Source organism: Numenius arquata, chromosome 1, assembly GCF_964106895.1.
Source record: "Numenius arquata chromosome 1, bNumArq3.hap1.1, whole genome shotgun sequence".
Classification (NCBI taxonomy): Eukaryota; Metazoa; Chordata; class Aves; order Charadriiformes; family Scolopacidae; genus Numenius; species Numenius arquata.
The window spans coordinates 41,238,031-41,252,467 of record NC_133576.1 but is presented as its reverse complement, the minus strand read 5'-3'; the positions used below and the strand labels follow the sequence as shown (position 1 = coordinate 41,252,467).

Below are 14,437 nucleotides of genomic sequence, written 5' to 3'. Positions count from 1 at the left end.
AGGCTGACCACAATGGGTACGGGAGATTCTCTGCTGTGTTTCAGGTGAGATGCTCCCATGAAGTAATCATATTAAGCAATTCCACCAGCCTCTCTTTCTCTCTCTCCAAACTATTTTTAAGAGCATGTCATTCTCATTGAATACAGAGAAGGTAAAATCTGTTAGTACTCAGGTATTATAGTAGATAAGACTGTTCTGCAAGGACTGTTCTCTTCTGACTGTTCTGAACTTACTGTGAGCTTATAATCGGTGCCAAGCATGTACTTCTGCTGTTTTCCAGACAGTTCTCTGTTGATATGACTGACAACAAAAAGAGAAGCAGGCAGCCTGATGGATGGGCTGACCAGGACACTGCCCCAGAGTGCTCCATAGAACATTTCTTGGCCCATCAATAAGGAGAGCTTCACAAGCAGAGAATCTGTTCTGTACGGAAATATATTTAACATGAGAAAATAGATTTTTGTTAGTTCTGTTTTATACCACAAAAAGGCAGTTATACACAGAATTAGTACTGTAGTTGACATTATTTATTTAATTTCCTCATTTTTGTATTGTCAGTATTGCCTTTCTTATGTGAAAATGGCGAGCATCTAGTTGTATACAAAAACAATGAAAAAACTCTCAATCCTTTGTCACTGTGCACACTCATAGAAATAAAGTTTCTGTGCGTACTTTGGAAACTTTTCCAGTAATTACCTGCAAACATTAAGCTCTGGTCAAATTACTGCAGTAGCTCTGATTGCAAATATTTACAGTGAGAGGTGTGCAATGCTGAACTGGAAATAATTTAAGCTGATGTTAGACTCTGAAAGTCAATTTTATCAGTCTGGGAACTGGAATATATCCTACGTATTTGTACTTACAAATCAACGGGCTCAATTTCTAAGTCACTGAATTAAAAAAACCCATGAGATAAAACAACACACTGTCAGTTATTTCCCACAGGACCAGTACACTGAAATTAGTTTAAAGACAATCACATTGGAGGTCTTATGACTGAAGGCACATTCTCTGCTTTGGCAACTTTGTCAGTACTCTGTTATTTTATTAGAATGGAAGAATTAAAACGTCACGTGAGAAATGCAGAAGTGAGAAAAGAGGAAGCACAGCATAGAAAAAGGATACCCACTCCCCACAATCTGATGTTCTTTTCCATTTCTCTATAAAGCAGCCCTCAAAGTAGCCCTCAAGCCATTTTTTCTTTTCTGTTTTGTGTGTGTGTGCAAACTCACATATATGTGTGTACTTAAGAAGGAAATAGTTCCTAGGGTAAAGCACAACCTGAGCCAGTACTTCTGCCACTTTCAGGAACAGCAGGGGATGTATTAGTGTTAGTCCTCAATGCTGAAGATTCTGAAAATGTTCAGTGAAGAGTACTTCATGAGCTGAACTTAACATTAATCTCACACATCTTCCAATAAGATATCTTGGTCTATCTTTCCTGCACCAGAATCATTATGGTGGCTAAACTAAAGACAGAATTTCTCATGTAATTTTTATATTTCACAAACTAACATTAAGTTAATTTTAGCATAAATCTTTCACAGTGAAATGTATGGTCAGTTCCTGTCCATGATCCTGTTTTTTCAAGGCAAAGAATCATAGAACACCAGGTTGGAAGGGACCTCAAGGATCATCTGGTCCAAACTTTCTTGGCAGAAGCACTGTCTAGACAAGATGGTCCAGCACCCTGTCCAGCTCAATCTTAAAAGTGTCCAATGTTGGGGAATCCACCACTTCCCTGGGGAGGTTATTCCAATGGCTGATTGTTCTCATTGTGAAAAATCTTCCTTTTGTGTCCATTTGGATTCTCCCCAAGAGTAACTTGTCCCTTGTATTTCAATGTGACTCCTTGTAAAAAGGGAGTCTCCATCTTCTTTGTAGTCACCCTTTAAATACTGGAATGTGGTGACAATGTCTCCCCTAACCCTTCTTTTCTCAAGGCTGAACAAACCCAACTCTCTCAGCCTTTCCTCGTATGGCAGGCTTCCCAGTCATTTGATCATCTTGGTGGCCCTTCTCTGGACCCTCTCCAGCCTGTCCACATGTATTTGGTATAGCAGGGACCAAAACTGAATGCAGTATTCCAGATGTGGCCTGACAAGCGCTGAGTAGAGTGGGATAACGACTTTTTTTTCTCTGCTGGTGTTGAGGAAAACAATGCCATCAAGAATAGGGGAAAAAAAGGTATAAAACCATAAGTTGGATCTTGGAAGTTAATCTGCAGTTCCCATTAACTCATTATTTCAAATTTAGTCAGTTTCAAAATAAGTTCAGCCTCCCTAAAGAGGCTTCAGGTAGACAGGAAGTTTCGTTCTAAGGGATCCCCTTTCTCCCCAAGTTCCCAGCAGCTAGTGCTGTAGGAAAGAGAAAACCATACACCATCACTTATAAGCCTCCCTGACAAAAAGCACGTACTAAAATTCATGTTCTACAGCAGATGTATAAGAGGTATATACCTCTTATACATCTGATGTTCTGAAATCGGCAAATGAATGCTACTCAACAAGCTTGGAACACATACTCTTAGTTGCTCCAGCAATTGATATGAGCCTTCAATTTAATACTTGTTTTTAAAAAGAGGCATTAGAAGTATTTTGTTTATCAACTGTAATCTATGCAGCCTGGCATATCTCACTCTTCTTCTTTTTTTTTTTTTTTTTTTTTCTGATATGTACACATAGCTATTTAAGATTCAAAAAGGGCAGAGAGAACAGCAACACATCCAGACTGGTAATACAGAAGGAAGTACATTACCAATGCAACATTTAGTGACTCTTTAAGCAAGGAACGATTGGATGAAACCTTCAGTGGTTGAGTTCTTACAAGATCTTACAAAATAGTTTTGGTAACTGAATTAAAACCACTACAGAAATGGGTGCGGAGCTGCTCTCCTCAGCACACTTTCTGATCCTGACTTTATCATACTGAATGCCATTGTCATTATTGCCATGAGCGCTCAAGAGTGAGCGAGATACATTTTTCCACAATATATTTTATAAGAGTTGCCTCTTGCTCGTGTTTTCAGAACCTTAGGGTAAGTATCTGGTATAGAAAGACTGGAAGAAATTCAGCTGCTTTCTCATGTTACAATATTTAAATTGAATTTATCGACAGAGCAGTGGTTTGAGGAGTCAGGTTAATTATTTCAGAGTTCAGAGGAGCTTTAAGAAGTATTTTTTATTCCTTTCTCTCAGCACATCTATATTTAACCCTCCTTTTCCCTCTTCTCTCCTCTTCTCCTCCCGAGATGAAAATAGAAGGGGAAACGGTTCTTCTACTTTAGCATTATTCGTTGCATCTTTTAGGGACTCACCATTCTTCCACCCTTAGAAGTTCTTTTATCAAGGCTTCTATATAGAGAGCTGACAGAAATTTATTGCGATTTCCCTAGGAAAAGTGAAATACTGTATATTGCTTTTAAATTAATATTAGTTCTCACCTGTCATAAATTTCTGATCCTTCTTCCAATCCAGGCAGCAGTCCAATTACAAAGGCTTGAAGACCAGGCAGGAGGGACTTTTGGAGAGGAAGAAAGTATTTCTCGTACAAACCAAGGAGAACAGGCCTCACTGACATTGCTGCATTTGCCAGCAGAGGAAACAAACCAGAGCTTTTTTTTAAAAAAAAAAAATTAAAAAAAATTAGTTAATTAAAATAGACTGTGAAATGCATATGCTTTTAAATATAAGTTTACCTGTACAAGAATAAATCCTTGGCAAGCCATTTTGTCCCAATAATTTTAAAGATTATTTCATAGGTTTCTAGTGCCTTTAAATGTACTCCACTAGGTAGTGCTGGATGCAAACATTGAGATAATCTTTTACTGATGATCAGCCGTCTTGGTAATAGAGAATACTTCAGGTTACTCTGAAGAGCCTGTGGAAGAAAGGAGATGAGAATAAATAGCTGTAATGTAAAGGATGATGTGTATGATGACTGTACGTCAACTACTAGCAAATTGAGAAGAACTAAATATGCTCAAGAGTTTTCTCTCTTAAATGCATTTTGTTACACCAAAACTGCAAAATTCTGTAATTGAGTTTTCATATGGAATCAGTCACGAACAATTTAGGAAAGTCTGGTGTTACTTTGTCTTGAGGCTGGAGATGGAAGACAAATGGCAGGACAGAGACAAGAGTACCCTTATCCTATCTCCCGGGGAAGTAGGGAAGTGACAAGAGCAGCACCTCAGCTTTTAAGCACAGGGAATAAAGTAAGAATTAAATAACTATCTTTCCTTGTAAATTTTCATGTCACATATAGTTGAAATATAAACAAAAAAGCTTTGGACAAAACAGGCATGATTAAATGGGACAATAACATCTTAGAAATTACTTGTAATTCAGCATGGCTGCATTCAGTAAGCTTTGTTAACTATACCCACTGTATTGATGTGTAAGTAAAAGATCTTCAGGGCAGGAAATAGTTAACCAAGTATGCCAGACAGACCAGGCCTCTGGAAAAAAAAAAAAGTGGCACCTTTCTGTGGAAAGATTACTCTTCTTGAACTATGCTGGTAAGTAAGTATGTCTCTTCAATTCAGAAACAATTAAAAAATGAAGGTGGAAGTAAACAGCACTTTAGCCTTTGATCGCTGCCTGCTAACCCAAACAGATGTTTCACTGCAGATTGACATTTGGGATGTTCAGGATTAGGCAAATTCTTGACTCTCCCAAAGGTTAAGACATGGTCTTATCCTGTGTAATTGTTTTAACTTGAGGTTCTTCTCTCCTGCCTGAAAAAAGGTTTGGAAAAAGCAGCAGGCAAGTGAACTATCCCTTCCTTGCTCATTTCTGAGAAAAAACCAAAACAGTTCAGCAGTGACCACGGCATTCACTTGAATGCTGAATACTCTCATCAGCAGTAAGCGGAAGAGATAAACCCCATCATCTTTCAAAGGCATGTGCAACTTATCATTTAAGACTTTGCAGTTGGTCAGCATGAGAAGCTAGAATCTGTGAGACTACGACCGCGTTATTTCTCCCACTTGCTGCCCTGCCGAAACAGAGAGACCAGCTTTAGAAGTAAAGAGCTTCTAGTAAATAAAATTTACTCAAGAAGAAAAAGGCTGAGAGTTTGTAACAACAGTAAATAGAAATGTCACACCATTCTCAAACACAGAGTACAGATGCCTTTTAAAGCTAATTAATTTCCTTCCTTTACTCCCCCACTATGAGCATGAGATTTGCATTTTAATAGGTCCTAAAAAATAGAATCCAAGAATATAGCAATATTTCACATATGAAACTAAACTAGGTTATATTTGTGGAGTTATATTTTATATGTTTTTATATCTTTTCTATTTGAGAGATTAACTCATATATTACACAAGTAATATAATTTCAATATTAAAGATTAAAAACCTTAGTACTTGTAACAACTTTGAAGACTGCTTGAAAGCTGGACTTTGAAACATTCTGTTTATATTGGTTGGTATGTATTTGCCCACACCCTCTGTATATATAAAAGAAGGTAATTACAAAAAAAAATGTCATCAGTAAATATTTTTCCTCTCAATCTCAATATTCTGTCAGTTAAAATCTAAATATCAAATAGGTAGAAAATGAAAACATTCACTGTTTATTACACAGAGAATCTGATGCATTACAGAAACAATGCCATCTAATAAAAAATATTGCTTGGCTTATTTCATTTCCTAAGGATGTGAAGTAAATCTCCACCAACAAATGAGAACTCTTCTTCACCAAACATCAGGAATAGCTAAGCAAAACATTTAGTCAGAAGAGGAAAAAATACTCCAGGCATAGTAGGAGTTGAATAGTGGATATTCAGGGATAATTCAGTTTTAAGTGTTTCTCCTGGGTAACTCTGAAAGCTTTGTCCAAATTCTAGCAGGTGAGACTAACTTAGAACAAGACTACATTCATGTACATGTGCCAACTATACTGCTTCACCTAAAGAATCAAAAGACAAGAACAGGAAGCAAGATTTGAAGACATTTATTATGATCCTCATACATAAGCTGAGGAGAGTTTCAGCCCATCACATCAGAATGATTCTGAGATGAAACCCCCTTCTCAAAAGCAAGTCATCTTTTTTCTGACTTGGGTTGAAGAAATACACAGTTGGACACAAGCTACAGTTCTTCTCAAGAGTGGTGTTCCTGGTTAACAGCTGTCTCTGGTCTTCCAGCAAATGAAGGGATTTTAAACCACACTGCAATATATTAGAAGGCTCTGGTTTCACCATGAGCCATTCCGACAAAGAGGTTGGCTGGCTGCTACCTTGCTGAAAGGTTCAGATTCTTAACAGCTTCCCCAGAATTGCAGGGCTTAAAGAATTTCGAAAGAGTTGAAAGACATTAATTAGCAGATGGATCTAAAAGTGTTCATTGAAATCAGTGTGACATGATAATATACATATTTCCAAATGCTAATTAGTTTCTGGGAGCTGACAGGCAAAGGTAAAAAGCTTGATTTAAAAATACCCTGAGCTCCCACAACTGTAAAAAAGAATCAGTTGTCTGTGAGATCTAGGATTGCTGAAATGCCATCATAATCTCAGCTGTTACAGGTAATTAAATGTTTTGGTAGCAAGCCTGGTATCACTGGCACTGTATTCAGATGAAGAGCCCATCCCAAACCATTGCTTCCACATTCAGAATCTGACACTAACGACTGCAGATCGACAACTCTGCTCACAGGATTCAACATCTATTATTCACCCATTCTTTTGATTTTTGTGAGCTTAATTTGACTGTCTTTAGTTACGTACGGGCTGAAGCCCATGCAAAATTTACTTTTCCTCACTGCTTTCCACATGAGCAGTTATGGTGGCAGAAGTGTTAAATGTCACTGGAACTGCTAGTAAGGCTTGCTGGACTGCCAGCAAGCACTCCACACTTAATATATCATCCCAGGACTTGGTTTTTACAGATCAGTGAGAAATCAACAACCCCAGAAAACCAAGAAGTATTTGACCTACCGCTGGCTTTTAAAATAAAGACTTTAATCAGTAAGTCAGGAAAAAATGAGACATGCAAACTAATGACTTGTGTCTATGTGCATGTCCAGTTTTCAACTTCTTACAGATTCTTTTTCTTTATGCCTGACTAGAGAATACTTTACATATACTAAACACTTGCTGATGTATATGCATGGTCAGAGTTTCTTTGAATGTGGGCTATAAAGGGTAGAAAGAGAAGACTATCTATTCTTCTCAGCAGTGTATACATGTGCCTTAAAAGAAAACAAACACAGACATGTGTGCACACAGAGGAATATTCACATTTCACAGAATCACACAATGGTAGGGGCTGGAAGGGACCTTTGGAGATCATCTAGTCCAACCCCCCTGCCAAAGCTGCTTAACTTGGGTGGGCTGGACAGGAACGTATCCAGGCAGGTTTTGAACATCTCCAGAGAAGGAGACTCCACAGCCTCTCTGGGCAGCCTGTTCCAGTGCTCTGGCACCCTCAAAGTAAAGAAGTTTTGCCACAGTTACTGGTTTAAGTCATTCTGTACTACTTTACAGCACTGCTAAAGATCAGTTAGATCAATTTGCCTAGACATGAAAAACCCAAGCAAATCAAGTAAATATTTTTATTTATATAACTAGAATTCCAGAAAAAGGCAGCACATCAATTTATAAGATTATCTTCAACTAGGAGATACCATAATTCTTGTTTTAGACAACAGTGGTTGGGAGGGGGAGAAGGAGAGCCTGTGATTCTGTTTTCCACTGATTCATTTTCCAAGTAAAAAAAATTCTAAACAGAGCTCCAGCTTCCATAAAAACAGCAGCATGGAGTTCAAAGATGGTTGTGAGGAAACTGTAAGCTAGGGGCTGGAGTTATATTAAAAAGCGGGGGAAAAAAAAGATGTATGAAATACCCCTAGTCCTACACATTGCATCTGTGCACTGGGTGCGGTGAAGCTCCATAAAGCAATTAGGTGGCAAAGCTTCCCTTCTTCTCAAAGATATAAAGCTTGCCTTCAACAGAAGGCAAGTGGTGCTTGTGCCTGCAATTCAGCCAACAGTTGTTATAAAGCTGTGGCAGTCAGAATTCTCCTATGAAGCAACTGGTGTAATTAATGGCTATGCTCATTAAATCCATATTTCAGAAGAATCCTTCTCTTCTTTCCCCTCAAGAACAGACATACTGTGACATTAAGTGTTACTACAGAAACAAACAATAATTGTGCAGCTGCAATGATTTTTGTGCTTTCTTTCCCCTTCCCCACCAAACAGATCAAGTGTTTGGTTGAGATCATATTCACCTTGAAGTTTTTGAAGCAATAAAAGCCTACAGAAACAAAAAGTAACCTACTTATTGTCTACTGAAAGTCAAATTAAAAAAAAATTAGTTTGAAATTGCAAACTAAAGACTAAAACCCAGTATTTCAAGAATTTATAATCTGCGCATTTACACACTTGTGCCCAAGGATAAAAAAGCAGTCTGAAAGTGCTCTTCTAAGGCAAATATTGCTATCATTACTGAGCAAGTCCACCATGCTGAAAGCATGAAATAAATCCCTCTACAACAACTTATTTTTCAAGTGTTATAATATTTTGTTTTCACGTGAACAATAACTATAAACAAACACCTTTCTCAGAAAAGGGACACTGGCCTGCCAGCCAGGCTCAGTGGCAATGGTTACTAGTGAAGTTTATGTGCAAGTTCCATACAACTGATACCCAAAAACTGTTGAAAAATTGTTGAACTAGTTATTTCTGACAATATGCATGGCAAAATCCTGTCCATTATTCTTCTCAAACAGATGCAAGTTGGGATTTTTTGGTAGATTAAGTGACTTTTTTGTCTGGGTTTTTTGTTGTTGTTGTTTTTTAATATATATGGATTAAATGAGCAGACAGGGGAGTTTAAACATTCAGTTGCCAAAAACGCAGTGAGATTTTGTGCTTTTCTATGAATCAGTGAATTTCAGAAACTTTTTTGAAAACCTTCCTTCATAGTCTCCCTACAAAAGCAGGCTGTGGAATCCAATATTTACTACTGCTCAGTTCTTCATTTTGCAAACTGTGTTATTTATCTACTGTTTGCCTGCACCCAGAGTTAAAATTTCTGAACAATATATGCTTATAATCTGGGTTAAAAACTCTAACGCAAATGGTGCACCTGGATTTTCCTAACTGCATAATATTTTTAGCCTCTAAATTGCCCAAAGTTCCCCCTACGTGAATACTTTTATATATATGTTATATAATATATGTATCTGTTTATATGCCAAATAGACAGTGGCAAACATTTTGGACATGAAAACAATGTTAAAAGCACTTATTGATGAACTGACATATGATGAACCACCACCTATTTCTAGATTTAAAAAGATAACACCTCTCCCCCCCAGCATTTTTTTTCTATCAAAGCATTGAAGTGATTTTGCAGAGCTGTATCCTTTTAAAACATTGGAACAAGCTGGCAAAATCTGCAAAAGCACAATCACATTTTAGTACTAAGACAATTGAAAAGGATTACTGTATTCTGGATGCAGCAATCTGTACTGAACATCTGAAAACCTCAGTCACAAAACAGTGCTTTCCAAATCGAACATATGCAAATTTGCAATAACAATAAAAATATGGTTCAAAGCTGTATCCAAGAATAGTACTGAGAGGAGAATAAGTCCTATTTCTTGAAGCATTGAGCAGCGTAGGCTGCAGATATTAAATGACCAGTTTAGAGTAACTAGAGCTTGAACAGAAGCAAAACACAGAGAGAGAGATATTTACAAGTGGAATATGAGTAAGTTTCAGGGTAAAGCTGAAGACCCTCTCTGAAACATTAACACCATATTTACTGCCTGTTTAATTCACCTGCTTCCATCTGTCCATTCATATTCTTCTATAAGTTTTTATAAACGTTACTTTCCACTGTTTCTGCTTCACCATGATGATACATAACACCCACGCTATTCAAATTAAAACGCCAAAAATCTTTCCCTTACAAACTTGGGATGTAGCGTAAGTTAGCAAATTCTGCCAACTCTAGCTGCCTAGAAAACATATTTTCTCTCCATCCTTCACTCATGCTCACGCGTGGTACCTGCAGTTCTGTTCAGAAAACTGCAGGGGACAGTTGTCATACCTAACCTTAGAAGCATAGGTCAGCTAAAAAACATGGACAACATTGCAGTAACTCACCTCAGACTCCCTATAAAACCAGTGAGGAAGACACGCAATTTTACGACAGCGTTCATCTAACCTACTTTAAATAGCAAGAGATGAGTCACAACAACAACAAATAAAACCCTTTATTCCTCTCTCCGCCTAAAAAGTGATTCAAGGTGAAGCTGTCCACACTGAAGTCATGTGAAGTTAGATAAGGCTCATCTCCCTTAAGTGACAAAAAATAATCTTTCTAGATCTACAGACTGACCCATTTGGCTGACCATTCAGATTAAAGTCAACCAGTTTCTGTGTTGCTTCTTTGTTTCTGTAAGTCACTGTGAAACATCAGTTAGAACCACAGAAGCAACACAGAAATTGTGAAAAACAACCTTCAGTTTAACCTTGGTAGCTAAGTAGTAACAGAAAGAAGTAGCAGAGTTGTCTCTTTCACCAGGAGTAATAGCAGCAAAAGCTCTAAGATCACTTGTTTCAGCCAAGGCCAAAGGGATCTGGATCAGCTCCCTCCATTCTTTTTCCCTCACCTTTAAGTAGCAAGAGACTGTGCTGACTCCTCCAGACCTTGTATTGAAAGATTACTGCCACTGAGCTTCTACAGAAATAAGAGTGTGTGTGTTAACTTGTGGGACTCAATAGTGCAAAATATTGCTGAAGTGTACCTACAGAAGAAAAAGCCTCAGAAAATATTACACCTATATAAGCAAGAACACCCACAATTAAAGTCAACAATACAAAGATCCTTAAGAAATATGTGCTTAAGAGAGATCTTCCATGCTACTCAAGAAGCATGAAAAGTACTTCCAAAACTCCACCACTTACTCACCCTTTTTTCTCTCTCCCCTTCTCAGCATTTTCACGTTTGCTTAATAATATGCATCACTGCACAGCAGTTACTAACACCCAGGTTCCTGAATATAACCATGTGCAGTGTTTAAAAACACTTTTATCATTGAGATAGTTGATGTCCTCCCTCCTACCCATTCTCTCCCTGTTCATTCATTCACTCTCAGAACTGACTGTAGAAGCTCTTCCATGAGAAACACCTCATCCTCCCCTAACACTAACAGAACTCAACAACTATATTTATGTTTTAGGATGTAAGAGACCAAGTAATCACAGGAATTAAGAGAATAGCTATTAACATCTGATTTCACAATCTTCCTTTTGGAAGCACTTTCCCCTGACATATCATCCTTATTTTCAGATAGAAGGCAGAAACAGATGAACATTGGGGATGATTTGCTCTCCCAACTCTTAAGCTCCTAACACGATTAAGTCCATAAAATACCACAGCAGATGGACTGCTGTAACAGCTAAAAGCTTTTTTGCTTTGTTTCTACTATGCTGCTACATATTTTGGCAATTCTGTAGCTGAATAAGAGTTTCAGATAGGTGTTAATCAGTTCAGTGTGTTCATCTAGGTCAAGATAAAAGATCAAAGCCTACTTCTTGCCACAGGTAAGAAATTTCTCACTCTAATTATTTCTTATTTTCCCTTTTGAGAGAAGCATTCTGAAGGCCTCTAGCTCTCCTTATTGACTCGAGAGGAATCATGATGAAACAGGAAAGGTAGAAATGTGTAACTTCTATTGCCAGAACAATATTCAGCTTCTCTCCTCTGAAAAGAAAAGAACATGGTTGCCCTTTAAAAAAACCTCAATTTGACAAACATTGTCCCAATTTTCAAGAAGGGTAAGAAGGAAAACACTGATAATTACAGGTCTGTCAGTCTTATTTCAGCACCTGGTAAAATTAGGCAGAAGGCTATTCTGGGAGTTACTGAAAAACATTTGAGAGACAACACAGTCATTGGTCATAGACAGCACAGGTTCACGAGGGAAAAGTCCTGCTTAACCAACTTAATTTCCTTTTATAACAAGGTCATCCATCTAGTTGACCAAGCAAAGCCAGTAGATGTGGGTTTTTTGGATTTTAGCAAAGCTTTTGATACTGCCTCTCACAGTACCCTTCTGGATAAACTGTCCAGCACACAACTAGACAAGTCCATAATGCGTTAGCTGAGCAACTGGTTAATGGGTCAGGCTCAAAGGGTTATATCAGGCTGGCAGCCAGTCACCAGTGAGGTTCCGCAGGGCCCAATTTTATGGCCAGTGGTCTTTCATGTTTTTATAAAGGATCTGGATGCAGGAATCGAGTGTACATTAAGTAAGCTTGTCGATGATACTAAACTAGGAGGATCTGTGGGCTCCCTTGAAGGTAGAGAGGCCTCACAGAGAAATCTGGATACACTAGACAGCTGGGCAATCGGCAACCGTATGAAATCTAACAAGAGCAAGTGCCGGGATCTCCACCTGGGACGGGATAATACTGGTTACATGTACAAACTGGGGGATAAGAGGCTGAAAAGCCACCCCGCGGAAAGAGATCTGGGGGTTTGGGTTGATGGCAAGTTGAATATGAGTCAACAGTGTGCCCTGGCAGACAAAAGGGCCAACTGTGTCCTGAGGTGCATCAAGCACTGCATGGTGTGTCTTGAGGGCAAGACTTACAAAGAGTGGCTGAGGTCACTTGGTTTGTTCAGCTTGGAGAAGCGAAGGCTGAGGGGTGACCTCACCGGAGTCTACAACTTCCTTAAGGGGGACAGCGGAGGAGGAAGAGCTGATCTCCTCTCTCTGGCGACCAGCGATGGGACACGAAGAAATGGAATGAAGCTGTGTCAGGGGAAGTTCAGACTGGACACTAAGAAAAGGTTGTTCACCGAGAGGGTGGTTGGCCACTGCAACAGGGTCCCCAGGGAAGTGGTCACAGCACCAAACCTATCAGAGTTCAAGGAGCATCTGGATGATGCTCTTAGTCATATGGTTTAGTTGTAGGTAGTCCTTCGGGAACAGGGAGTTGGACTTGATGATTCTTATGGATCCCTTCCAACTTGAGATATTCTATGATTCTATAATTCTATGGATTCTCCTCTTCTTTGAAAACTCTGTAGAATTAAGGTTTAGCAATGACAGCGAAGGCATGTGAGGCATCTATCGGGAAACAACAGATGTTTCCTTATGAATTCTGCAGAAGTTGCCTCCTCCCACTCCTATTTCCTTAGTGACTGCAACTGTAACTACTCTGTAACTACTGTAACTGTAACTACTCTGTAGTTACTACTGTAACTACTGTAACTACTGTTACAGTAACAGTAACTACTCTTGCCCCCACATAAGAGCTTTATGTTAAAAGACGCCAAGTGGGACGCAAAGAACATACATCTTGTTTCTTGGGCAGGAGGAGAGGACACGCTTCCCAAGTGTTTTCCCATAAAAGTCTTCTTCTCTCTTCCTATATTCAGCCATATTTTCCATGGTCACACAAAAACACCACCAGCAGCAAATCAATTATTTTCCCAAATACAAGGGAAGGGCATAGTCAAGTAAATGTGATCTTTAAATATAAACTTTGACTCAGAAAATATACTAAAACTTGTGACCTCCTGTTCTCTACAAAGACTTTTTTAGCTGCTCTAGAGTGAGTAACCAGCACCCTGAGGGTTTCTTTGATGCAAAAACTAGATTAACTTAGCTGTATAAAGGAAACAAATACCATTTGAAGGAAACCTCTGTTGGTTGTACCAGAATTTCTCACATTTATATAAAAGATACTGACTTAGCTGCTCTCCATTATCCTTCATGAACTAATATTTTTCTTGAGTGGATTTTCAATTTTGCTAAGTACTGTAAGTTACAGGAAAGTTAATAGCAATACAAAGATAATAAACACATGAAAAAATATTCCTGTGACACTGTACCTTATTGAGTTTGCCAAGGGAAGATATAAGATCTGCCCATTCACTCGATGATTCAAAGTTTCTCAAAGCTTTCTCAATGGCTGAAGAATAATTTCTGTATCTGTAATCACCAAGTAACTCCTGCTCTTCTGGGTCCATCTTCAGTTCTCATAGCAAGGTGAAATTTCCTGGTAAACTAAAACATGCACACAGTTACAAAAAGATAACCTGCATTTAAGTTCTGGCAAAGCTGAAGTACTGTAAGACAATAATAAACATGTAGAAGCACAGACAGATCACAATAAACAGGTCATCTGATAAAGTTTCAACACAAAGTTAAAAATAATTTAATAGGCATGACTCCAACTCCCCACTGCCTGTTTTAGAAGTTTTGTGGTCACATTTTCCTATTTATGAAACATGTTTTTTCCTTCCATGCACGTGGATCTCTCACACAATAACAAAGTAAAAGAATATAGATTCTCATTATAAACAGCCAAAGAGTGCTGACAAGGAGTTAGGGATAAGTAAATAGTTTTCATAACTTATCACCTGTGCAGTGTTTTGAAAGGTTACCTGTAGCCATGG

General features: G+C 38.4%; 1 protein-coding gene across 2 annotated transcripts in view; it reads right to left on the bottom strand.

The window, feature by feature from the left end:
- DOP1B (DOP1 leucine zipper like protein B) overlaps nt 1–14,008 on the bottom strand; it is a 47,259-nt gene extending 33,251 nt beyond the window's left edge. For both annotated transcript variants that reach the window (XM_074145373.1, XM_074145363.1), the window contains exons 1-4: nt 13,871–14,008; nt 3,698–3,879; nt 3,443–3,613; nt 234–423 (exon numbers count right to left, since the gene is read on the bottom strand). In XM_074145373.1, coding sequence (XP_074001474.1) covers nt 234–423; nt 3,443–3,613; nt 3,698–3,879; nt 13,871–14,008 — 681 coding nt within the window. The remainder of the gene's footprint in view (nt 1–233; nt 424–3,442; nt 3,614–3,697; nt 3,880–13,870) is intronic.
- Nucleotides 14,009–14,437: the final 429 nt, after the last annotated feature.